At 36.0% G+C, this 26,374-nt stretch overlaps 1 protein-coding gene across 5 annotated transcripts in view; it reads right to left on the bottom strand.

The window, feature by feature from the left end:
- The window catches only part of LOC306865901 (inositol hexakisphosphate and diphosphoinositol-pentakisphosphate kinase 2-like), a 71,895-nt gene that overhangs the window by 6,944 nt on the left and 38,577 nt on the right, over nt 1-26,374 (bottom strand). The window contains exons 10-29 of one of the 5 annotated variants that reach the window (XM_079410730.1): nt 25,804-25,925; nt 25,457-25,558; nt 25,037-25,123; nt 24,846-24,921; nt 24,333-24,442; nt 23,897-23,982; nt 23,107-23,232; nt 21,868-21,989; nt 21,111-21,293; nt 20,714-20,855; nt 19,542-19,765; nt 19,300-19,427; nt 17,720-17,834; nt 17,171-17,278; nt 14,388-14,504; nt 12,842-13,012; nt 10,914-11,087; nt 7,621-7,693; nt 4,742-4,861; nt 491-553 (exon numbers count right to left, since the gene is read on the bottom strand). In XM_079410730.1, the coding sequence (XP_079266856.1) occupies nt 491-553; nt 4,742-4,861; nt 7,621-7,693; nt 10,914-11,087; nt 12,842-13,012; nt 14,388-14,504; nt 17,171-17,278; nt 17,720-17,834; nt 19,300-19,427; nt 19,542-19,765; nt 20,714-20,855; nt 21,111-21,293; nt 21,868-21,989; nt 23,107-23,232; nt 23,897-23,982; nt 24,333-24,442; nt 24,846-24,921; nt 25,037-25,123; nt 25,457-25,558; nt 25,804-25,925 (2,449 nt within the window). The remainder of the gene's footprint in view (nt 1-490; nt 554-4,741; nt 4,862-7,620; nt 7,694-10,913; nt 11,088-12,841; nt 13,013-14,387; nt 14,505-17,170; nt 17,279-17,719; nt 17,835-19,299; nt 19,428-19,541; nt 19,766-20,713; nt 20,856-21,110; nt 21,294-21,867; nt 21,990-23,106; nt 23,233-23,896; nt 23,983-24,332; nt 24,443-24,845; nt 24,922-25,036; nt 25,124-25,456; nt 25,559-25,803; nt 25,926-26,374) is intronic. The other 4 variants (XM_079410731.1, XM_079410732.1, XM_079410733.1 and 1 more) reach the window with 4 other exon arrangements.

Genomic DNA, 26,374 nt, shown 5'->3' with positions numbered 1-26,374 from the left:
TACTATTGTTTTAAATAATGTTTTATATGACAGCTATTCATTGATTCCCTCTTTAATGCATGGGACTCTGTTAGATCATAAAGTTTCAGAAAACACGTAAAATATGCAGATAAATATAAACAGATTCAAATAAAAAGTGTTATATTAAATACATACTTTAAATAGGCCCAAGAGCAGCAAATGCTAATTCAACATATTTCATCAGTATCTAAGAACTAGCTCATTCAGCCACAAATAAACAAGCAAATATTAGGTAACAACAAAATATGCCAGATGATGACAGCAATTTTTGAAATCCTTGTAGAGAGTCCATCGTGCAGGGGAGACATAAACTGGTTCCTGGTGTGTTGAAAGGGTATTTTTAGTCCTCTAAACGTAATAACTGTCATATTCCCTGAGGAACTCTATATCCAGAAGAACAAATAATAAAAAACTAAAAACTGAATGTGAGGGGAAGACATGTACTAGGAATTAACAAAAGCAAACATACCATTGGTTGGGTGTCGCGCAAATGAGATAGAAAATCGTTTTACAGCAGAACCACGCGTGGCCTCTGAGAAAGAGAAAAACAGGCACCTGAAATGTGTAACAGCTAACAGAAAGAGGGTTAAAGAAGGGCTAAAGAAGGCAAGAGTCATGCAGGAAAGACGCAGAGGAGTGCTTGTGTTAAGTGTTTGGACAGCCATAGGGATAGTGATTCAAAATCAAACAAAAACCTTCCGCTTTTCAATATGAAACCTTTTCTTTCCGTTCAATAAAACACGCCATATTACCCCTAGAATGCATAATGGGGGTTAAATCGACACGATAAAGCAGGAGTTTTGTTTTGTTTGTTTTTTCAAAAATATTTTTGCAAATTTAAATTCAGACATATCACTATGCCAAGTCTTTGTAAATGGCGTCAAAATCAACTGTAGATACTTCATATTGAATTTTAACTCACCAAGGTGTTTTTGTCAGTATTAGTATACTATTATGACTAATAAATCAAATTCATTTACACTCCATGGATTACTTAAAGTTTAGTTTTCATATTTCACATCAGTCAATAGTTTGGATACATCTGAGTAAAAAGCTGTAAAATGTCAAAAAGCAAAAGGCAGAAAGGTGGAAATCTTTGTGCAGGATGTTGAAGTAAACAGCATTACGTTAAATCCACAATTTTATGACACCTGATCATTGTGTATAATCAGATTCTTAAATGATTTAATTACTGAAAGATTGAAAGAGAGAAAAAAAAAACACAATCCAAAACAGGTCATTTTGCTCCCATTATGCATTCATGTAGGTTTTTTAGATCATGCACTCTAAGGTTAAAGTGATATAATTGTTGCTATGCTTTGTTTTCTGATCCACAACAGCACTGCTGCTCCATGAACACATCTACAACAGTCTTCATTCACAACAATAATTATCCATGGAATCTCTGATATACACAAAATCACTTGCAGGTACCAAATATCCAAAAGAACAACAACGGGAAAGTTATGTTGATTTGTATTTCTCCTCAAATAATAGCTACAAAGTCAGAATGATTTTAAGTCACTTGTTGCTAAGAATAGTTTCTATCACAGTCACTGCAACTAGTGACTAAAATGATGTTTTTGGCTTTTCACAGATACGCCTCCTGGCTGGACATGTTAACATTAGCAGAAACTAGTCTCCTGGATATTGGCATATCTTTCTTGTGCTTGTGCATACTGCTTGCCTCATTCACTGATCCAGATATTGTGCTCATCACAGACCTGTCCGCGCCGCTCAGGTCAGTTTTATACTAAAAGAAATGCATAATTGTACAAGAGAAATTAAATTTACCAACTAAAATGTTTTTTTTTTGTGTGAATGTTAACAAAATATCCCTAAATCTGTTCAAAACCATTCTTGCTGTACTCTAACTCAGCTATTTTAATTCAGAGCCGAGGTATTGATGCTGGGAAACTTGATTGGTGATTGGTTCTAGGATGTTTACGTCATGTCTGTATTTAAAGACACTGGAGAAGGGAAATACAGTAAACCCAGAGCACTACCGTAATGTACTTTTAGTTTCTGCTGTATTTCTCTAATTTTAGCCAATCATATTGGAGTATCAACAACAGACAGATCAACAAATGACATAAAACTGCCTTGTATACGCTGTAATGAATTGAAACAAAAAAATTGAGAATTGTAAAATCTTGAAATTTACTAAATTAAAAGTTTGTCACCAAAATATGAAAATTAAATGTGTTCATTATATAAAGTGCATCTCTTCAAGACATGGATTGAACTGCTTGATTCATTTGGATTGCATTTACCACGTTTTAATGAACATTTTAAATGCATTTTAAATAAAGTTTTGGTTGCAAGGACTTCCAGTGTAGGAACAGAAATCTATCAGGATTCATTAAAAAATTATTTGCTTGTTTCAAAGATGAACAATGGATTGGAACGAAATGAGGATGAGTAAAATGATGAGATAATCTATTTATTTGTAATTTTAATGCTTTTAGTTCATTTAGTTAAATTTTAATTACACAGTGTATTTGAATAGAGCTTATAGCTTTTTGGTGAACTCAAATGAAATGTTTGTTATTAAGTTGAAATATGATAATACTATTGGTATAGCTGCTGTAGGGAAAACTAAAGAAAACTTTTAAAGAAAATAGGGTATAAGGGATGTGTTTATGATGTACAGTGGTAGTTACATTAAGGTAAATTAAATTAAAAAAAGAAAGCATGAAGTAACAATATTTTTTAATGTTACACAGGACGGGACGTAGACTACACATAGAATTAATTAAATTAACAAAAAGGAACTATAGTTTTTTTTTTGAGGGCTTCTAGACAACAGCTTATTGTCTTATTATTAAACCAGATTTTTCATGAAACATACACTATGCACAGATCATAGCATACATTTCTTTCATGAGGTGCAGAATTAAAAAAAAAGATCCTGAGGTTGTTGTACTGTAGATTTTGCAGCATAAATACATCACTCAGGGCAAAAACAACAAAAAGACGACTTACAGTCAGGTCCATAAATATTGGGACATCGACACAATTCTAACATTTTTGGCTCTATACACCACCACAATGGATTTCAAATGAAACGAACAAGATGTGCTTTAACTGCAGACTGTCAGCTTTAATTTGAGGGTATTTACAATCCAAATCAGGTGAACGGTGTAGGAATTACAACAGTTTGCATATGTGCCTCCCACTTGTTAAGGGACCAAAAGTAATGGGACAATTGGCTTCTCAGCTGTTCCATGGCCAGGTGTGTGTTATTCCCTCATTATCCCAATTACAATGAGCAGATAAAAGGTCCAGAGTTAATTTCAAGTGTGCTATTTGCATTTGGAATCGGTTGCTGTCAACTGTCAAGCTGAGATCCAAAGAGCTGTCACTATCAGTGCAGCAAGCCATCATTAGGCTGAAAAAACAAAACAAACCCATCAGAGAGATAGCAAAAACATTAGGCGTGGCCAAAACAACTGTCTGGAACATTCTTAAAAAGAAGGAACGCACCGGTGAGCTCAGCAACACCAAAAGACCCGGAAGACCACGGAAAACAACTGTGGTGGATGAACGAAGAACTCTTTCCCTGGTGAAGAAAACACCCTTCACAACAGTTGGCCAGATCAAGAACACTCTCCAGGAGGTAGGTGTATGTGTGTCAAAGTCAACAATCAAGAGAAGACTTCACCAGAGTGAATACAGAGGGTTCACCACAAGATGTAAACCATTGGTGAGCCTCAAAAACAGGAAGGCCAGATTAGAGTTTGCCAAACGACATCTAAAAAAGCCTTCACAGTTCTGGAACAACATCCTATGGACAGATGAGACCAAGATCAACTTGTACCAGAGTGATGGGAAGAGAAGAGTATGGAGAAGGAAAGGAACTGCTCATGATCCTAAGCATACCACCTCATCAGTGAAGCATGGTGGTGGTAGTGTCATGGCGTGGGCATGTATGGCTGCCAGTGGAACTGGTTCTCTTGTATTTACTGATGATGTGACTGCTGACAAAAGCAGAAGGATGAATTCTGAAGTGTTTCGGGCAATATTATCTGCTTATATTCAGCCAAATGCTTCAGAACTCACTGGACGGCGCTTCACAGTGCAGATGGACAATGACCCAAAGCATACTGCAAAAGCAACCAAAGAGTTTTTGAAGGGAAAGAAGTGGACTGTTATGCAATGGCCAAGTCAATCACCTGACCTGAATCCGATTGAGCATGCATTTCACTTGCTGAAGACAAAACTGAAGGGAAAATGCCCCAAGAACAAGCAGGAACTGAAGACGGTTGCAGTAGAGGCCTGGCAGAGCATCACCAGGGATGAAACCCAGCGTCTGGTGATGTCTATGCGTTCCAGACTTCAGGCTGTAATTGACTACAAAGGATTTGCAACCAAGTATTAAAAAGTGAAAGTTTGATTTATGGTTATTATTCTGTCCCATTACTTTTGGTCCCTTAACAAGTGGGAGGCACATATGCAAACTGTTGTAATTCCTACACAGTTCACCTGATTTGGATGTAAATACCCTCAAATTAAAGCTGACAGTCTGCAGTTAAAGCACATCTTGTTCGTTTCATTTGAAATCCATTGTGGTGGTGTATAGAGTCGATGTGTGTCGATGTCCCAATATTTATGGACCTGTCTGTATTTCAATGCAAGCAGTTGAGAACGACTCCAGGATTCCTTAAAAACAGGGACGGGGATTCACCATTAGAAGGTGTGTGTACGTGTTTGCACATACCATCTAAGAAGCCAGAGGAGGTCAGCTTTTTACGGTGTGCGTGAGCGTAATCTTGTAGGTTAGGAGCACTGGAGGAGCCGCCCAGCACCATGGTGCTAAACAAGCCAGCGCAATGAGACCCTGATGGGAGTTAGAGAAGATACATACAGCAATCGGGTGTTCAAGAGACACACCTCGCAATGCATGCAGCATGCATTTCTAGAAGATTCTTGCCACAGAATGAGTAGTGCAGCCTCACTGAAAGCATCCCATAATGACAGTAATGTCTTTTGTCATGGCAACCTGGTAAGGCAAACTGATCTTCAGAGGTCCTCACTTTAAGAGTATGAATTAAAAAGCACTCAGCGACCAGTAAAATGTAAGGGTCACATATCAAGCAATTACTGACAAAATGCACTATACCCACCTAAAATCATATTTACTACAATTGCATTCCAGAGGTGTCATATCAGTTAGTTTTTAACGATTGTTTCAATCAGTCTGTATTGAATCAAATCAATCTGTATGAACAGAATACATTTTGCTGTGAATGTATGGGCATTTTTAACAGCTGACAACAACATTCGTAACCTTTATAGTATTTAAGCACATTTTCACCACTTTGTAGTCTCTTGTTTTAAATAATAAAATATGAAAAATTATTTGATATGCACACATCACAAAGTAAAAAATTAAGCAACACAACACATTCTTTCTTGGTAAGGTGTCCATGCACTACTTTTCCCACCAATCAACATCCAAATTTTAGTTTTAAGTGTATATGAATATATAAAGCAAAGAGCACTTTCTAGATCCAGTAACTGCTCACCATATTTGAAGCACTTTTAAACTGTCCAGCAGTATGACAAATTAATTACTTTTTTTTGCAGTGAATACAAAAATACAATCAATTGCTATTATGAGCCATAAAAGAATAGAAATAGAATAAAATACATGTAGAGTAGGGCTGGGCGATAAATCGCTAATGATAATTTTCACGATATAATTTTCCTTGATAAAACGATAAGAGTTTGATAAATGTTCAGTATAATGTTTATGCGCCAAAAGCGGAGTGAAAACTCATTTGAAGCGCGCCACACGGACCGTTTATCCGCTCGGATCAAAGTTCAAACGGCAGCGCAGTGGTTGTGAGCTCACTAGAGCAGATGAATCTCGCTAAACAGCGCTGTCAGATCCAGTGTGAAGTGCTTGAATTCAGCGAAGAGCACAAATGACTTGATTTAAACTAGTTTAGAGTCAGATGATACAGTGCTGACAAACTGCAGAAACAATGATACAGTCAGGAGGCTTTTCAATCAACAGATCGCCATCATCTACCATGGATTTACTGTAATAACGCTAACTTGGTATTGTGTCAGAAATGTGACCCTGGAGCACTAAACCAGTTTTAAGTCGCTGGGTATATTTGTAGCAATAGCCAAAAATACATTGTATGGGTCAAAATGATAAATTTTTCTTTAATGCCAAAAATCATTAGGATATTAAGTAAAGATCATGTTCCATGAAGATATTTAGTAAATTTCCTACTGTAAATATATCAAAACTTAATTTTTGATTAGTAATATGCATTGCTAAGAACTTCATTTGAACATCTTTAAAGGAGATTTTCTCAATATTTAGATTTTTTTGCTCCCTCAGATTCCAGATTTTCAAATAGTTATATCTCAGACAAATATTGTCCTAAATCTTTTTTTTTTTTTTTTTTTTTTAAATGACCCTTATGACTTGTTTTGTGGTCCAGGGTCACAAATGTGGGTATTTGTATTGAATTTTATTATATCACACATGCATTAAATGTATTAAGGAGTAATGGAATATAATTATAGTATTTGTTTTTTATACTAAATGTATTTAGACCACTGTTTTTCATACAAATGCCTAGAAACTATCGTTACCTTTTTTTACTATGGTACTGAGGTGTTTTTAACTGTGGTTATTATGACCTAAATATATGCTACGATGAAAGACCAATAGTTAATTTTAATAAAACTCAAACAGTCGGAATAATTAAATGTCACCATTTTGATAATGAACATATACATCTGCATCCCAACTCAAGCTACTGTCAAATGTGCATTTCTAAGAGACAAAAAATGTCATATTATCAAGCAACACAAACTCGTTTCCTGATTTGAAACAATATCACTCATTAGAATATGCAGAAACTAATCTATTAAGATATTTATTTTGTCAAGCAGAAATGACTGGAAAAGTGTAAAGTGTTGTCTGTTCTGTCACGTAAAGTAAAGTCATGTTCTGACCATAAAGAGTAGCACAATTAATGGTCTGGTTTCTACAACTTTCTCTAGGGAGCAAAATAAATAAAAATATGACATTTATCGTGACGATTATCGTTATCGACTGATATGAAAAAATGATTGTGATGATATTTTTGGCCATATTGCCCAGCCCTAATGTAGAGCATGTCACACCGCAGGACATCCAAAAGTATTTCACGTCCCCTGTCCTGATACAAATATGTATAATCACACAGTAAGGCAAAAGTATATGCTGCAAACCATGAGCGTTTGTGTATAAAGGCCTACAAACACACAAAGGACATTACAAGCATATATGAGAGTCAGCACTGTATTAGTCAGCTGTGTGGCAAAAATCTTTGAACAGTGTGTTTCAGAGTAAAGCTCACTGATAGAATTACACATTCAGTTTCAGTTCAGACCCAAATTAATTGGTCATTGGGTTTAGAGGATCAAGACAGCAGCAACATCAACATCACATACAACAGAGATTAGAAATGGAACGGCAAACATTATTTGGACATGACCAGGACAGTTCCTCCATAATGAACATTCAGGATATTATAAAACATGTCTGGTCAGTTGATAAATGAACATTATGAGTGTGCAGTGACATCTTACCTATTCCAGCGGTGAGCTTGTGATCCGGGTGCAGTCTGCTGGGTCTGCTGTGGCTGTTGTTCTCGGACAGAACCTGAAAGAGCACAAGCACACAACAATAACTACTTAACAAAACGCCAACCCATCTAGCAGGCATATTCCAGATGTTAATAAGCAGCACTGTAAATGTGAGTTCACAGGTCTATACACCAAAAACAAAACAAAACCCAGCATGAGGAAACAGAAATGGACCATGCGTTTAGCATTGCCACACAGACTCCATTCCATATCAGAAACAGGAAATGAGATCAGGAATGCAGAAGGGTATGAGGACAAACATGGCAACAGTTTATAGAGTACAAATCATATGCGTTTGCATTCATGTAAAACCCAACAGAGCAGGAAACAGCCCGGTTATTTTTCTGTTAAAAATGTTCATTTCAAGTTTCATGCAAAACCAAAAGAAACTTTGAAATTATGAAATCTACTTTGGAGGAAAAAGAGGTTATCCTTGGCACAGGACAATAAACAGCACTCTTGTGTTACCTGAGGCCTGGATCAATCTTGATTTCCTATAAACCCTGACAGATCAGGTCACAGATTCAGCCTAGTTCTCAACTAAAAGCATTGTCAATGGAGACCGTGGCAATAAAAATACTCTTTAAATCTGTCTTTATGTCCTACACTGCCGTTCAAACGTTTGGGATCAGTAAGATTTTTTAAAGTTTTTTTTAATGGAGTCTCTTCTGCTCATCAAGGCTGTATTTATTTGATAAAAAAAATACAGAAAAAAACTGTAATATTATGAAATCTTATTGCAATTTCTAATATTGGTTTCCTATTTGAATATACTTTAAAATCTCATTTATTTCTGTGACGCAGCGCTGAATTTTCAGGATCATTACTCCACATGATCCTTCAGAAATCAATATAATATTCTGATTTATTATGAGTGTTGAAACTGTTGTGCTGCTTCATATTTTTTCTGGAACTTGTGATACTTTTCTTTGATTCTTTGATGAACAAAAAGTTAAAAAAAGAACGGCATTTATTCAAAAGAGAAATCTTTACTAACAATATAAGTCTTTACTATCACTTTTCATCCATTTAACACATTCCTCCTGAATAAAAGTATTAATTTCTTTAAAAAAATGTACTGACCCCAAACTTTTGAATAGTAGTGCATATTGTAATACAAAATTTCTATTTTGAATAAAACTGTTCTTTTTAACTTTTTTTTAAATTAAAGAATCTTGAAAAAAATATCACAGGTCCCAAAAATATGAAGCAGTGGAACGGTCTCCAACACTGATAATAAATCAGCATATTATAATGATTTCTGAAGGATCGTGTGATACTGAGGACGAGAGTAATGATGCTGGAAATACAGCTTTGCTTCACAGGAATACATTCTATTTTAAACTACATTAAGATAGAAAACTGTTCTTTTAAATTATTTCACAAAATTAAATTTTTTTCTGTATTTTTGCTCAAATAGATACAAGCCTTGATGAGCAGAAGAAAACAAAAAAATCATTCTAAATCTTACTGATCCCAAACTTTTGAACGTCAGTGTATACATCAAAGAAACTTCAATCTATCTGAAAGATATTGTTTTAAGATAAAAGCATTTGAAATCAAGATCAAGCATGTCTATACTGCATCTAGTTACTCTCCAAAGACTCCAGTGTCAACTGTGTTTATTTAGTTGAAAACTTGAGTTAAGCACTTGACCGAGGTTCCCACTTTGTTATAATGTGTACAAATGACAGGAAAACTGACATGGAACAATCCGACCAAGCAATAATATCGCAAAACAAAGACACGAGCATAATTATAACATGTGGGTTATAATTATTGTAAAACAAAAAAATAGTGATGCTCACTAAATGGTTAAACACCATGTGCGTTTATACTCTAAGAGCTTCCTAATGAACTGTAAAAACAAGAAATGAAGAACTGGCTGAGGACAGGGACCAATGAATATTAAGAAGAGCCAAAGCAGAGACAAACTTCTGTCCTGGAAGAGATGAGTGACAAGCATAGTCCACCCTGTACATGACATCAGTAACACATATCCCACAGCAGCCCACAGGTCAGATCAAGTTTGTCATTATTAAAATGGAGCAGGATGCAAAGGACAGCTAATGGCACAGCAGATGAATGAAAAGAGTTGAGAGGCTAAACATGGATAAAGACAGTAGATTGGAGAAGAGAGAACAATAAAATACTGAAAAGTTATCATGAGATTTTTAGTTTATGGTCTGAAAAAGCAGCAAAGGTCAAAAGTATCTTTTCTCATAACAAAATATTTACTTTCTACACGGTATGACATTCAGGTCAGTCTCATAAATAACAAGAATGATAAGAATGATGATAATAACAACATTAGTATGCATAAATAAAGCAGAATTTAAAGTCAACCTGAAATGGCATTTGCAGCCTATTTTACTTTCTTAAAATTATGCATTTCTGAGGACATTCAATGAGGAAAAAAAGTGAGGGGCAAGACTTGAGTTCATCCATCAGGAATTAATTGAAACATAGCTGTTCAAAACCAGAATGGAGGGTTTGCAGTGCATTGTGGAGGACTACCCCCTTCCTGAAAAACAATGCAGAAAACTTACTTCAAATAAACAAAAAAAATCACCTTTGTTACAATAGTTAAAGTTCATTCTCATGTTCCATTACTGCAGTCATTTTTACGTACACTAATTAACTTTTGGCAAGAATCCCCGATACAAAAAGTGTACCACCTACAACAATATCCAAAAACAAAGACTAAACTATTTAGCTGGGTGGCCTGTGTGATTTTTTTCGGAGTAAAATGCACTGATTAATAACACACAGTAAGGTGAAGAACATGCATCGAGAATTTTTTTTTGCAAATCTTCATTTCGTGTTGACTTTAAAACTGAGAAACCATTGGTCTGTAAAAACAAAGACTGGGTATTCGGTGTTGTGACATTAATGGATATTTTTGTCTATATAATGGACCACAAAATGTAGTACTACTCAGTCAATGGAGATAAGGTAAGTTTTCATATGTTTAGAACAGATCACATAAAGAAGATACATCCTCTTCAAAGACACTTTTGCTAGACCTAAACTGGTAAAACTAACGGAAATGCTGATATTCCAGAACACAAACCAGTGCATTACATTTCAACAAAACACATGACGAATGAGATAATAGTGCTCTCTTTTAATTCATCTGCTTATTAGGTGTCCTTGCTGACCGCCGCCAAGATCTTGAGTGTGAATGAACAGTACGTTAGTGGTTGGTGTGAAGAATGAATTAAATTGGTAAAAACCTGTTGCCATGAGCCAAAAATACTGGATGTGAAAGCCAGTGATTTGGGGGAGACTGGGGAGGAAGTTATTTGGTCCCCTGATCTGCGTCTTCGACGCCCAGTACCAACACCACAGGTGTAATGAATCCAGGTACCTATAGAGTCAGGGCTAGACACACTCAGGGGGCTCTCTTCCTGGAAGTGAGACAGGGGGCAGAAACAGCACAGTCATGCAACATTAACAACAGTCCGGCTACGAGTCCACCAACAGTCACTACCAAGGCCTTTCTCTCACAGAAGACAAACACAGCTAAGTGTGCTCATACTTTGCCAGCAGGCGTCTTGATAAAGTCTTTCTGCAATGGGGACTAAAAAAAGACAACAAATAAGAGACGGTGGCAGTTTTCAAAATAATACACATTTGTGGTGAGAAACCAATACATTGCATTGTAACTTCTGTAGGCTAATATAATAACTGCTGAGAAATATAATGGTGCTTGAACGTAGCTCCTGAATGTTTCTGTGTGCGCGAGTGACTGTCTGCATGCGTGTGCTTCACTGAACTTAGTGCATTAACTTAGAACTGACTGGAACCACTTGTGCATTACATTGATTTAACGCACACATCTCAGCCAATCAGAACAGAGTATTCAGACAGAGCATGGTAAAATGATTGTTATAAATAACTCTCTCATTATTAAAGAAGCATGGACTCTGATGGGAAGATAGATTAGTAGGAAAAATGTAGTAGAAACATACAGTTGATGAATTTTCATTTGGGCTAAACTAATAAACACGCTGAACTAAAGCAACGCTCTGTCTAACGATGAGTGATACAGAGCTGGGAAAAGAAAAGAAAGTTACAGTTAAGTCTACGTTTGATGACAGAATCATCACTGTTATTATATTTTAAACTATAATGCAATAGTTGTAGACCCAGAATAATAACGCACTATTTTGCTCCCATTTTGAGAAAAATGTACATACTTTAAAATTACATCCATGAAGAAAACAAAATATAGAAACATCAAACTGATTACTAAAAACAAGATTCAAATGGACAGAAACTGAAAGTGAAAAGAAGGCTTTGGCACGTTAAAGGTTAAGGACATGTAAAAGTATATTCACTTTAAGAGAGACTGTTGAAATTGATCATATTCCTGCATAATGTGAATGTCACAGCAATGGAAAAAGATGTTTTAACAACTATATTATTCTAGCTATGCACAGCACATTAACAACCAGCAAAAACACTGCATTTCTTTGTGATTTTAAAAACCTTTTAATTTAAAAGCTTGTACTTGAATGCTTGAAATCAGTTTTGTATACAAACAAATTTGATCATATGAATTTCTCTTAATTTACATTAATTAACATTAGTTAATATGAACTAACAATTAACAAAACCTTTATAGAATTCATATTAATGTCAATTTTAACTAATGCATTTTAAAAATCTAAAGTCGTATCTGTTTAACATTAGTTAAACAAACAAACAAAAAAAAAAAAGTTAACACCTGTATTTTTATTAACTACTATAAAAAAAGCATATGGCTCATTGCTAGTTCATGTTAACAACTGAAACGTTACTGTAAAGTGTAACTGAGTTTCTTAAGCCATATTTTAATTACTATCATGTACAATAGCCTGGCATACTTGTACTTGGTAACTGAGTCTGTGCAGTATATCGCTAGTGAAATTCATTCATTCAAAAACTCTCTCTCTCTGTCTGTGTGTGTGTGTGTATATATATATATACACACACACACACACTTATGCAGAGCACAAAAAAATGTGCTGTCGCACTCCATAGCGAGCATTGTTTCATTGGCAATTTACCAGTAATTTTCCAGTAAAGTCTGCATTTGTGAAAGGGGCTATTAACTGTGAATGACTTAATTTGATTGTCTTTTCCCTTTTTTATGATAACATACTGTATAATAACTTACTTCCACAGAGCCGATCTTTTTGGAGCGGGGAAGAGGGGACTTCCTGTGGATGTAGATGGGATCTGACACCATGGGGCGGAACATCATAAGAGCTCGATCCGGCTCGTCACGTTTAGCACCACCGGCCTCCTCATCACTGTCATTATGGGATTTCTTCTTGGAGCCCTCATTCTGAGATACATTCAACATTCAAGCGCATTTGAGAATAATATATATACTGTATATACAAAAATATATACTGTAAATAGCAACTCTTAATTGAGATGGAGTCTTTAATCATTGCTGTTAATAGTGTTCACCGTCTGTTTGGTTACGTGATATTAAAGCTGCAGTCCGTAAGTTTTGCCTCTTTGTCGCCATCTCTGTTTGAAAACCTGGAATTGCAGCTTTTTGGGGAATTATGTGGCTTGCGTGGGGTTGAGAGTCGGCACGGCTCCAGCGCAGATGAATCTAATGCTTTGAAGAGTGTGTGGCAGTCAGTCACCGCACCGGTGTGGATGTTTACCGTACTTCACAATCACAGACTCTAGCCTACGTCTTAGAATATATGACCCAAATAAGAACTTTCACCAGATATTGCCATCTGAACAAGTAACAAGTCTGCCACGTTTGTTCTGACCAAGGGAAAAAAGCATTAAATTGCGCTACCAATGGTGATTTAATCTAAAGATTATATCACATCTAACTGTGGAAATTATTGTTCTACTTTATTCTCAAATGATTAATGTTAACAACATCAGCATTGCGTGACTGAGTATAGTGTATTACAGTGTAGATTTCAATTTCTGTACAGTCTAATCTAATTGTCATGCCATTTGAATTTCATATTAAGAAATTCTTTTAACCCAAAAAGCAAACTGTGCTCCCTTCGAACTGGTTTTCTTTAAAAAACATATCGTGTGTAATCCCAGGCTATCTGTAATCAGAGGCATATTTAAAACTGGAAACCGCTATCAAAATGACACGTTTAATTATTCCAGCTGCTGTGAGAAAAGGCTAAACGATCCGTCACCTGCAGGATCCTCACACGTGATAGCCTAGTAGCCGGGACAACTTCTTTATGTTTACTGATGTGACGTAATGACGCAGTGCTATGCTCGAATCTCCCACGAAAACCTATCCGTACCACTCAAATTAGAAAACATTATTATAAGATAACCGTTGTGAATCAGGCTGAAGTAAGGCGATAGTTTTGAACACTGGCTGGTTATGTACTCTCTCAAATATTGATTTCGGATCACTTTTAACCAAAAAATGTTACGGACTGCAGCTTTAACTAACTGCTTGATTTTTACAGTACATTTCTGCCATATGGACATCAACTGGTCACCACTGATAAGCTATTACTAAATATAATGTAGAAACTTTAATTTTCCGTAAAGCTGCTTTGCAACGATTTGCATCGTGAAAAGCGCTATACAAATAAACTTGAATTGAATTTAATTTAACCACCAATTCCTCCCGAACCCAGGAAATGAAGAGCAAATGAAATGCGCAGAATAAATTACAGGAAACACACACACACACACCATTAGTCAGTGCAAACCTCTCTGGATGCTGGTCTATATCCAAATCCAGACGGCAGGTTTTTATCTTCTTCACAGCCTTTAGCTCCTGGACTGAAATGAAGCTCCACATGGAAACGATCCTCTGATGAAGGATCCTACAAATCCAAAGTCCTCATTAACACACTATTAACACACATCGCATGTCTGTCCTCAAACATCATACACGCATGTACAAACAAAACAAAATATGAAGCTAATTGTCTTTTTCCGCAATTAACTGTTAGAGTGTCTCATATAGGCAAACCTATGGAAGCCCGTTTCCGCCAATGAATAAAAAATAAAACAAGGTAATTGCGACTTTTTTATCTCGCAATTCGGAGCTATAAACTCGCAATTCTGTTGGACAGTATCATTACCGCCGGGCTTTCAGACACAACATTCTTCATTTCTTTATAGTTCTGAGTTTGAGGCAGCTTCTGTCGCGTTATTTTAATAACAGCTGTCAAGTAAAGAGTGTATTATTGAAACACTATTATTGATAGCTCATCGGCAGCTTTATTTCCAGAAATCCCTTCATGTGCTGGTACAGCAGAATCCGACTGTCCTTCAAGAGCAGAATACTTCATTTATACTTAATTTATACTGCAAAGTTTAGCATCAACCCAAATACACACGGTTCAGCTGAATAAATAAACAACAAAAAAAAACGTGTTTTTGAGCAGGGTTGGACCTAAACTCTGCAGGGCTGTGGTGTGGTCCTCAAGCAACTGAATTTTGCACCCCTGAATTAGATGGCATTTAGCCTATCTGGAATATAGGCTTCCTGTGTTTGGACATTTTCATAAACGTTTTCCTGAATATGCTTCTAAGATTTTACACTAGTTTACAGCCAGAACTGCAACCAGAACGAGACCAACTTATATTATTATTGTCTATATCAACGATAATTTAATCACAAAAGTATGTATATTATATAGGCCTATAGCCTATATGAAGAGTTCAGATGCAAAAGCCTCTAAGTGCCATCTGAAATGTTCTAAAATGAGCATTTTTCTCAGGTACAGGTTCTTTTCATTGTCATTAAAGTGAAATAACTGAGCATAAACGAAAAATCCTAATTTAATTTCAGATGGCATTTAGGCTTTTGCATCTGAACTCTTCATATATAATTGACTAAATAATAATACTCAACTCAACTCAACTTTTATTTATAAAGCACTTAGAATGGACCAAAGTGCTGTCCATAAGTAGACTAATCAATAACAAAATACTCTAAAATACATACAGACATTGTTACATTAAAACAAGACACAAAAGAATCAAACAACAAATCACTCACAGTTCTCAGACCTAATCAAATGCCAAAGGCTTGATTAAATAAATAAGTCTTCAAATCCTTAATTTATTTATAATTTTCATTGGGGATTCTTGCTTGGTCGATCTCTTACAACATTAAATACAGGAGATAAGATAATTCTATAGCAAGAACAGAGATGAAAGCGCGTGTGCGAGAGTGAAGGAAATTCATATATATCCACCCTCGTGTTACAATAATACACTCTTTACTTGACAGCTGTTATTAAAATAACGCGATAGAAGCTGCCTCAAACTCAGAACTATAAAGAAATGAAGAATGTTGTGTCTGAAAGCCCGGCTGTAATGATACTGTCCAACACGAGCGCAAAACACAGAAATAAAGAATGTTTGTTCAAAAATCATATTCGGACGCAACATTCATAGTTCAATATATAGTTCATCTATAGCAAATTGAACAAAGCACTGCAAAGCCTTACACGGAGAGTGTTTTAATGGTGCGAGAAAGTCAGAGTTGTGAGATATAAACTCGCAATTGCCAGAAAAAAAGTCAGAATTCTGAGAAAAAAGTCGGAATTGGGAGAAAAAAAAGTCGGAATTGCGAGAAAAAAAAGAGTCAGAATTGGGAGAAAAAAAAAAAAAAAAGAGTCAGAATTGGGAGAAAAAAAAAAAAAAAAAAGAGTCAGAATTGGGAGAAAAAAAAAAAAAAAAAAGAGTCAGAATTGGGAGAAAAAAAAAAAAAAAAGAGTCAGAATTGGGAGAAAAAAAAAAAAAAAAAGAGTCAGAATTGGGAGAAAAAAAAAAAAAAAGAGTCAGAATTGGGAGAAAAAAAAAAAAAAAGAGTCAGAATTGGGAGAAAAAAAAAAGAGTCAGAATTGGGAGAAAAAAAAAAGAGTCAGAATTGGGAGAAAAAAAAAAAAAAAAAAAAAAAGAGTCAGAATTGGGAGAAAAAAAAAAAAAAAAAAAAAAAGAGTCAGAATTGGGAGGAAAAAAAGTCAGAATTGTGAGAAAAAAAAGTCACAATTGCGAGAAAAAAAAGTCACAATTGCGAGAAAAAGTCAGAATTGCGAGTTTATAGCTCAGAATTGCGAGAAAAAAAAGTCAGAATTGCGAGAAAAAAAGTCAGAATTGCGAGAAAAAAAATCACCTCGTTTTATTTTTTATTCATTGGCGGAAACGGGCTTCCATACAAACCAGCTGTTGAGTGGCTTGCAACAAATTCGATTTCTTCTACTACAAAAAAATAAAATCAAGCACGTCTAAGGAAAAGAGTTTATTGAAGATGGTAGTGTAGACTGACCCGCTGTATGACAGGCCTTTATTTCTAAAATTACAACACAGCACATTCATTTTAAAGGGTAAGTTATAACAAGTTTTGCATGTTCAAAATATGACCTTACATGTGCAGAAAAACTATTTCAAGCATTTCTTGGGTATCAACACAAATCAGAGGCGAAATGGTTTTGTGTCATTTAAAAGCATTGTATGTGTGCTGACATGCTGGTACCTTGTTTGGGTCTTCATAGAGCATGATGACTATCTGTGTCATGTAGTTGAGCTCGCTGACTATTCTGAGGTAGTCCATGGCTCTCTTCCACTGCTCATCTCTGGCCTCCTGAGGATACAGACGCAAAACAACAGCCAGAATATTTCAATGTACTTTATAAAGCTTTAAAGGGCTACTCCACCCCAAAATTAAAATTCTGCCATAAAACACTTACCCTCATGTCGTTCCAAACCCGTACAAGCTTCGTTCATCTTCGGGAACACAATTTAGGATATTTTGTATGAAAACCGGGAGGCTTGTCACTGTCCCATTGACTGCCAAACAATTAACACGGTCACGGCACAGAAAAGTATAAAAAACATAGTCAGAACAGTCTTTACTGTGCCTTTGTTTGGCAGCCAATGGGACGGTCACAAGCCTCCCGGTTTTCATACAAAATATCCTAAATTGTGTTCCAAAGATGAACGAAGCTTTTACAGGTTTGGAACGACATGAGGGTAAGTGATTAATGGAGTAACCCTTTAGAAGATGATACTAGTGAGGGCATACATCACAGAGGGCTCCATAACGCAAGATAGACAGCAGAGAGTGGACGTGACTCTCACTGGTGAAGTAAAGTCTGGTCCGCACGTGGCGCTCTGGAGACATGACTCCTCTGGAATATCTGCAGACAGAACAATCAACCCAAAAACCCTTTTGAATTCACCCAAAACCTGAAATATTTACAATCAAATGCTAATTCATTTCAGGTTTTTGAATGCAAGTATTATGCCCTAGTGCTGTCAATCGATTAATGATCGTGATTAATCGCATCAAAATAAAAGTGTTTGTTTACATAATATACGTGTGTGTGCTGTGTATATTTATTATGTATATATAAATAGACACACACACATTATATATTTTGAAAATATTTATATGTATATACATTTATATATTTATATTCTTATATTATAAATAAATATATTTAATATATAAACATAACATTTTTCTTCAATATATCCATGCATGTGTGTGTATTTATATATACACAGTACACACATATATTATGTAAACAAAAACTTTTATTTTGGATGTGATTAATCGTTTGACAGCACTACTATGCACCAAAAATAATGGTAACATCTGACCATTTTCCTCCCTGTCTTTGACCATATGAATGAAATGAATGATGCATTTATATAGCGCTTTATTGTGTATTGCTGTACACCCAAAGCACTTTACAATCATGTGGGGGGTCTCTCCTCAAACCACCACCAGTGTGCAGCATCCACTTGGATGATGCAACGGCAGCCACAGGACAACGGCACCAGTGCGCTCACCACACACCAGCTACAGGTGGAGAGGAGAGAGAGTCATAGAGCCAATCAAGTGTATGGGGATTATTAGGAGGCCATGATAGACAAGGTCCAGTAGAGGGAATTTGGCCAGGACACCGGGGTTACACCCCTACTCTTTACGAGAAGTGCCATGGGATTTTTAATGACCACAGAGAGTCAGGACCTCGGTTTAACATCTCATCCGAAAGACAGTGCTTTTTGACAGTATAGTGTCCCCGTCACTATACCGGGGCGTTAGGACTCACACAGACCACAGGGTGAGCACCTAGTTTTCACCGGAGGTCTCCCATCCAGGTACTGACCAGGCTCAACCCTGCTTAGCTTCAGTGGGAACCAGTCTTGGGCTGCAGGGTGATATGGCTATGGCTGTGAATGAAAGTCTTGGTTTTGGTGCGCTTTCTTTTTTAAGATTTCAAAGTTCGTCATACAAAGCAACCGTGTCTCTTTTAGGAGACATGGATAAAAACTGCTTGATTCCTATGGATTACTTTTACGAAATCTTTATGAACTTTTTAAAGCTTGCGTGGACATGGATGGAGAATATATTTAAAAAATCGTGTAACTTTGAAATTACATTAGGGTGTGTAAACAAAGATAAATGTTCATGTTTAGGTGAACTAATTCTTTAAGTTTTTACAAAGCACAATGAATGTCATAAAGATCAAGGAAAATGTTGTTCCTCGCGTCATGTTCCTTCAGTTCTTGAACTGTGTACTGCCTAGATTTTATATGGTCTTTTTATGAGTGTTATTCAGTCCAGCTCAAGCACTGAAATAGACAATGTCTTACAGTGGGTGCAGTTTGTTAACAGTGTCATCGTCTTGTGTCCTCTGTAGATCAGAGCGGATCTTGCGGATTAGAGGTGTACAGTAACCTTTGGCTATGTCCAGTTTCTCAGCTTGAGAAATACCATATTCCTGACAAGAGCAAATAAGGACAATTACCAAAAAATATTAATTTATACAAGGTCTCATAATTTATTTAATTCAAAAGCAAATGGAGGAATTCAAAACTGCAATAAAAATGGTCACCTGTGGGATGACAATGTCAGCCAGTGCTTTGGAAAGCCGGTATATTTCCATGGTGTCGTCCAGCTTTAACAAGCTGTTGTGCTGCACGTCATATTTGATGCAGTCATAGATATCAGGTATCTTGCTGATGTTGTATCGGCCGTTCTTCATCTTGAAATCCTTCTCCAGTTTAGACCACCGACGCAGCATCAGCTCAAGAGTCTCACTGTGGTACAACTGGATATCTGGAGAATGTGCCACTCAATTAGAAGCAACCAACCACACACCCTCCGTCCAAAACCCGGCCCTCTAAATATCTCAGCATAAAACTAACTAATACTTGAACAGTGTTGGGTGTAACGAGTTACTAAGTAATTAGTTACTGTAATTTAACTTTTCCCTTGAAAAAAAGTAAAGTAAGGGATTACTCTTATTTTTTCTGTAATTTAATTACAGTTACTTCTTATGTAATTGAACTTAATACTGTGTGTAGACTGTAGAACATTTATATACAATACATTTAACGTCAAAATTTAAAGTCTAACCTTAAAATGCATGCTTTTTATGTACCCTTCTCACTTTAAATGCTTTGATGAGTTAATAAGACTATTGGTAACACTTTAGTGTCTAATTCTCACTATTAACTAGTTGATTATTAGCATGAATATTGCTGGGATATTGGCTGTTTATTATTACTTAAAAAGCACATATTACCGTCGTATTCTGCAAGACCTTATTCTAAATCCTCAATCCTACTCCATTCTTAAACTTAACAACTACACTGCTAACTAAGCAGTAATTAGTAGTATATTGAAGCAAAAGTAATAGTTAATAATTAGTTAATAGTGAGAACTGGACCCTAATCTAAAGTGTGACCAGAATAATTTATGTGGTTACTTAAAAGAACCATTTTATGACTTTCATTGTTGAGGTTGATATAGGATTTAGAAAATAATTAGCAATAAGTAATTTGTACAGTAATCTAATTACACGTTTGAAGATGTAATTAGTAACTAGTAATTAATTACTTTTTTAGAGTAATTTACCTAACACTGTACTTGAATTAAATTCTCACAATGTCAATAAATTGCAACAAAATAGATGCACTTTCAAAGGTTTCTTTATATGCAGGAGTAAAATGTATTTGTTTAACGCTTTAATAAAGCATGCACAGTTATTAACATCATGTCTACCTGATGATTTGGGGTCTTCCATTCTCTGGCGGATCTGCAGCGTCAGGTTCTGGATGAGGGAGTACACCTTATCACACGTCTTCACAGGGTTTTTAATCATCTGCATGGACTTCACCAGAGATGTGCTGGAGGTGGGCGCCAGCTAGGCCAAGAACAAAACATCACCACTCACAGTGAGAGAAAATCAGATAAAACGGGTGAACATTTCTGAGATGACTTTGAGAGGTAAATTCACAGTTGCTTTTATTTTTCTGAATTATAATGAGAAATGCTTTTAAAATTATAGTTCCCAAATGCAGTGATGAACAAGATTGTGACTGATTCTACAAACAATGTTCTGCAAAAAGTATCTTTAATCTATCAATCTTAAATATGATAATTCCAGATTGTCCCAGACCTTCTCGTATTCTTCAGGCGTGAAGTCTCTGTCCTTCTGCAGAATCTCATGCAGTCGCGCTTTGACTTTCTGCTGGCAGCTGCTTAAGGAGTCACTGTCACTGTCCAGCAGCCCGTTCATATTCGCACTCTTCACCATCTGCACCAGGATGGGTGTCAGCTCACCCTCTAACGCCAGCAGGCCCTGAAGGAACAGCAGACATACTCTTACTCCAACTCAAGCGTCCAGTCGTGCATATGACAAATAAGCATATTAAAAATAATATTGAAATACAAAATGTATAATAACAATATTTAAACTAGGGCGGTCAAAATAAACATTAAAGCATGCAATAAAAAAAAAGATGGAATTTAAATATTTAAAACGGTTTGTGCTTTTAACATTAACACATTAAAAGTTTAATTCTGCACCCTCTCTCCAAAACCCTCCCAAACTGCCAAACTATTTTTCTTTAATAAATGAACACATTAACTATATACATTTTTTTTAGATCATTCGCAATTTAAATATTTGAAGAATTGAGGTGGAAGACACTATAGTATAGCTGCTCTACAGCTGAATCAAATTACATTTATATTTACATTTAATCATTTAGCAGATGCTTTTATCCAAAGCACAATGGAAGCAATCAAAATCAACAAAAGCGCAATGATATATAAGTGCTATAACAAGTCTCAGGTAGCTTAATGCAGTACACGTAGTTTATCAGTCTTTTATATTTACAACCCAATGGAGGAAATAAAGGTGGTCATGCTACTTTAGCAAACGCTGCAGCAGTCATCTGAACGCGTCCTTCATCAGAGGCGTATATCTTCAGGTCATGCCTGTATGTGCTGTGCAGACGGAGAAGGCCACAGCCGGGAAAGCCAGCATAATCGCCTGAGACAAGGAGAAAAACAATAAAGAGCACCCTAGTGACAAATAAATATACTCAAATGTATTTCAAATACATTCATTTCATGCAAAGTCTACAACAAATACATTTACATATTTATGTACTTAATAAAAATACCCTGCAATTGTAATATTGGTACAATTCATTGTGTACTTAATGCACTTTAAAGGATCAGTTCACTTCCAGAACAAACATTTACAGATAATGTACTCAACCCCCTTGTCATCCAAGATGTTCATGCCTTTCTTTCTTCAGTCGTAAAGAAATTATGTTTTTTGAGGGAAACATTTCAGGATTTCTCTCCATATAACGGACTTTTATGGTGCCCGCGAGTTTGAACTTCCAAAATGCAGCTTCAAAGGGCTCTAAACGATCCCAGCCGAGGAAGAAGGGTCTTCTCTTGCAAAACGATCAGTTATTTTCTAAATAAAAATTACAATTTATATTTTTTTTAACCTCAAACACTCGTCTTGTCTAGCTCTGTGTGAACTCTGTGTAACCGTCCTACATCGCTGCAGAAGATCAATGGCCCTTTACAAAAAAAGGTAAAACAGCGATGTAGGACGGTTTTAAAGTTACGCAGAGTTCACGCAGAGCTAGACAAGACGAGTGTTTGAGGTTAAAAAGAATATAAATTGTAATTTTTATTTAGAAAATAACCAATCGTTTTGTCCAAGATATGAACATCTTGGATGACAAGGGGGTTAGTACATTATCTGTAAATGTTTGTTCTGGAAGTGAACTAATCCTTTAATTGTGCTGAAGTAGTGCTGAAGTCCAACTAAAGACACACTGAAGTATGTTTGATAGTGCTAAAGTGGATATTGCAAGTATACGTCAGATACACTTTAAATATCTTGCAATTAAAGGCCAGTATTATTCAAAGATCATACAATCCTCATCAATAGTGACTTTAAAACACATTTTAGGCTTAATATTGAGAAATGTGCATTGTGCACAAGTAGTCAAGTGATATGGCAGTAAATAGATTAATAGATTTGAACGATAGTTAGTATGAAATAAATGTATTTTAAATATATATTAATTTTATTTACTAGGGCAGACATAAAGACAATAATGAGCACAGTGAGAGTAAAGTACCTTGTCCTCCAGGGTACATACACCTGAAGGCCCGGCCAAGTTCTTCAGCCTGTACCCTGCCTGCAGGAGTCAGCTCTCCACCCCACTTCAAAACCAGCAAGAGAGACGGGTCGTCCCTCCGCACGTCTGAACAAACACACACACACATCCTTATCAAATACATCAGCCTTGGATGCAGCAACCATTAACAATTTGATATACCATCTGATACTTCATAAACCAAAAAAAATAAAAGAAGAGCAAGGGTTTTACTCAAACTTAAAGCTCTCCCCTCCCTGCGTCCCACTTTTCAATAATAATAATACTACATTTCATTTAAAGGTGCCTTTCAGAGCAATCAAGGACATCGTACAGTAGAGTGATAATATAACATAAAATCCTGACGGCAATACAACAAATAACAACTATAACAATAAATCATTTATAATTGATCAGAAAAAGCTCATCTAAACACGTAAAAGGCATGGTTTTGTGGAAGAGAATTCCTGCACTAAAATAACCCTCTTTAAATGTACTTTTACTGTACTTTATCATCCACATTGTGGAAAACCGTGTCTGGCTTCACAGTACATCATCAACATATAAAAAAAACACATAAGAAAAACATGCAAGATAAAAAAAAAAAAGAAAAAACGTCACTTGCATTTGCAGTCATTCTTTTGTTATCTGATGTTTTTAATAAAATGTAACTGATCTTACACCTTACATAAAACCATGTAAACAAGGCCAAAATAAACAGCATAAAAATCAATCATAAGCAGCCAAAAGATGCATGCAAGAGCATCCTTACCTTCCTCTTCACTGGACGTTTTAGGGCAGCCATGTGGCAGATATGTTAACTGAACCTTGCGATTAATGCCAGAGAAATGGCCGTACCTGAACAAACAAGAGACGTTATAACTGGGCCAAGCATGATCCGATCAAAAGTGGCATTAATTTGGACCGGATAGCATCCGCAGGGATCATTAGAAGGAGTGATTGAAATATCACAAAAGCTGGTGCCGTTATCAGATTGATAAAACTTCTTACTAGCATGATTTAAAGATGATTTGGTGAGGATCTGATGAAAGCTTTATCAATAAAAATTCAAAATGGCAGATTGACCCAAAAATGAATACTGTGTCATTATTTACCCACCCTTCTGCTGTATGCACTTCATTCTCTTGTGGAACAGACTACAAATCAGAATCAAGGCCCCTATCAATAAACTCACTGGAGCCACTTACATTTCAAGGACTGTTTTTAGCTGTTCAAGCTTTGCTTTGCTCTCTTCAATTTCTGAATCGTTATTTTGGCCGAGTTCTAACAACAGCTGCCTGGCAATGTCCAACACTTCCTGTCCAAGTCAAACAAACACAACAAACAACTGAGCAAATCACTCTTTTATCCAAAGCGACTTGCAAACGAGGACAATAGAAGCAATCAAAACCAACAAAAGAGCAATGATAGTGAGTGCTGTGACAAGTCTCAGTCAGCCTAACACAGCACATGTAGCAAGGCTTTCTTTTTAATTATATAATAAACTAAAAGAAAACAGATAGAAAATAGAATAGAGAAGCTAGTGTTAGGGGCCTTTTTTTTTAAAGAAATAGAAATAGTTAGTAAATAGAGTGCAAGTCTAAAAGGAGCCAGTGTTTTTTTAAAGAATAGAATTAGAATAGAGAGTGCTAGAGTTAGAGGGTCAAATAAAGAGGGAAGAGATGCTTGTCTTATTAGTTATTAAAACAACATTTCTTTACTTGGAGTTGCTTTGGTTTTTTCAATTTCAGTTTTCCACTTTTGTAACCTTCACATTTTTCAAAGAGGTCAAAAAACCTGAAAGACACAACATGAGAAATACAATAGTGGATTTTTAGTTGTGCAGTGTCTTTGAATTAGTGAGTTTATGATGAATACAGATCAGCGACAGAGTAGCGGTGAAAGTCTGCACCGCTGATGACGAACTTCCATCTTCATCTTCTGTTTGGGAGTTCTGTCACCATGTCGAATCACAGCGATCACACACCTCAACTCCATCCTGAAAGACATTGAACTTTACTTTCAGCTTATACAGAAATAAAGAGATATAAATCAGTACATCAGCAGTACTATATAATATTACTGCGTGTTAAAAGGAACAGTTCCCCAAAAATTAAACTTCTGTCATCATTGTGATTAATCATTTTGACAGCACTTGCTAACAATTTGAGACTCTGGTGAAGAGAGAAGAAAGTCAGATGAGTTTGAGACAAGAAAAATGATTTTTGGAAGAACAATTCCTCTAAAAACTTTAGATACTTAGAAACGAAAAAAATGCACTAGCTTAGACACTAATAACATTGGTAATTTGTCTTTGCTTGTAAGGACATACATAGTCCCAGAGGTTGTGGGAACTATGGGAATGTCTTCTGCTTCTAAAGGGATCGACCACGGGATCTGAAACTGTGGAGCCAGTTCTCTCATGATGATATTCCTGAGGGGCAAAAGAAAAACTATATAATACACCATTACTCTGTATAAATAAATGTGTGTTGTACATTAAATGCACTAATAATCCTTATCATTTGATTATAATAAAAACTGCAGCACTTCATGTCTATAAAGAAAATACAAAACCTTTTTTGCATCTGACAATAAAAGCTAAGATTATATCTGTGTACCTAATCAAAAGTGATTTTGTAAATCGCAGGATATTTTGTATTTGTGTGATGTACTAACCCCAGGATTTTGGCACAGTCGTCATAGTATTTCATGGAGTTCTTGACGAAGCTGAAGCCATTAACGTCACAGACGTATGAGTGGCCACTGGCACGGAGCAGATCGAACCCACACACGGTTTGCTGTAAACAGATGCAGACAGGTAAGGGGGGAAAAAAGGTGAGAACATTGCACAGATTGGGGGCATGCTCCACATGGAAATTATTTTAAAGATATTTGTTTTACATGCTCATTTGTAGTTACTTTAAGGTATTTAAAAAAATATATTTTTTATTACCTTATATTTCCAAAATGGTAATTTTTCCACCAAAAAACAAAACATCTTGTTGCAGCATTTTACAAAAATCAAGATTGAATATATTTGGTCAAAATCCCATGTTATAAAAGATGAAGTGCTGCGCAGGCTGTTTAAGACAATATTGGCTGATTAGACGGCAATGCTAACCCAAATGTTTGCCCTCTCCCTCTTCACCGTTCCCACATCTCAGACCTCAAATACATCAAATATTACCGTTTTCAGACAGTTTTTGAAGTAAAGAGTAAAGAAAATACTATGTAAAACTTACTAGCA

Source organism: Barbus barbus (genome assembly GCF_936440315.1).
Source record: "Barbus barbus genome assembly, chromosome: 47".
In the NCBI taxonomy this organism is placed as follows: Eukaryota; Metazoa; Chordata; class Actinopteri; order Cypriniformes; family Cyprinidae; genus Barbus; species Barbus barbus.
The sequence above is the reverse complement of the archived record's forward strand: the minus strand, read 5'-3'. Positions and strand labels throughout refer to the sequence as shown.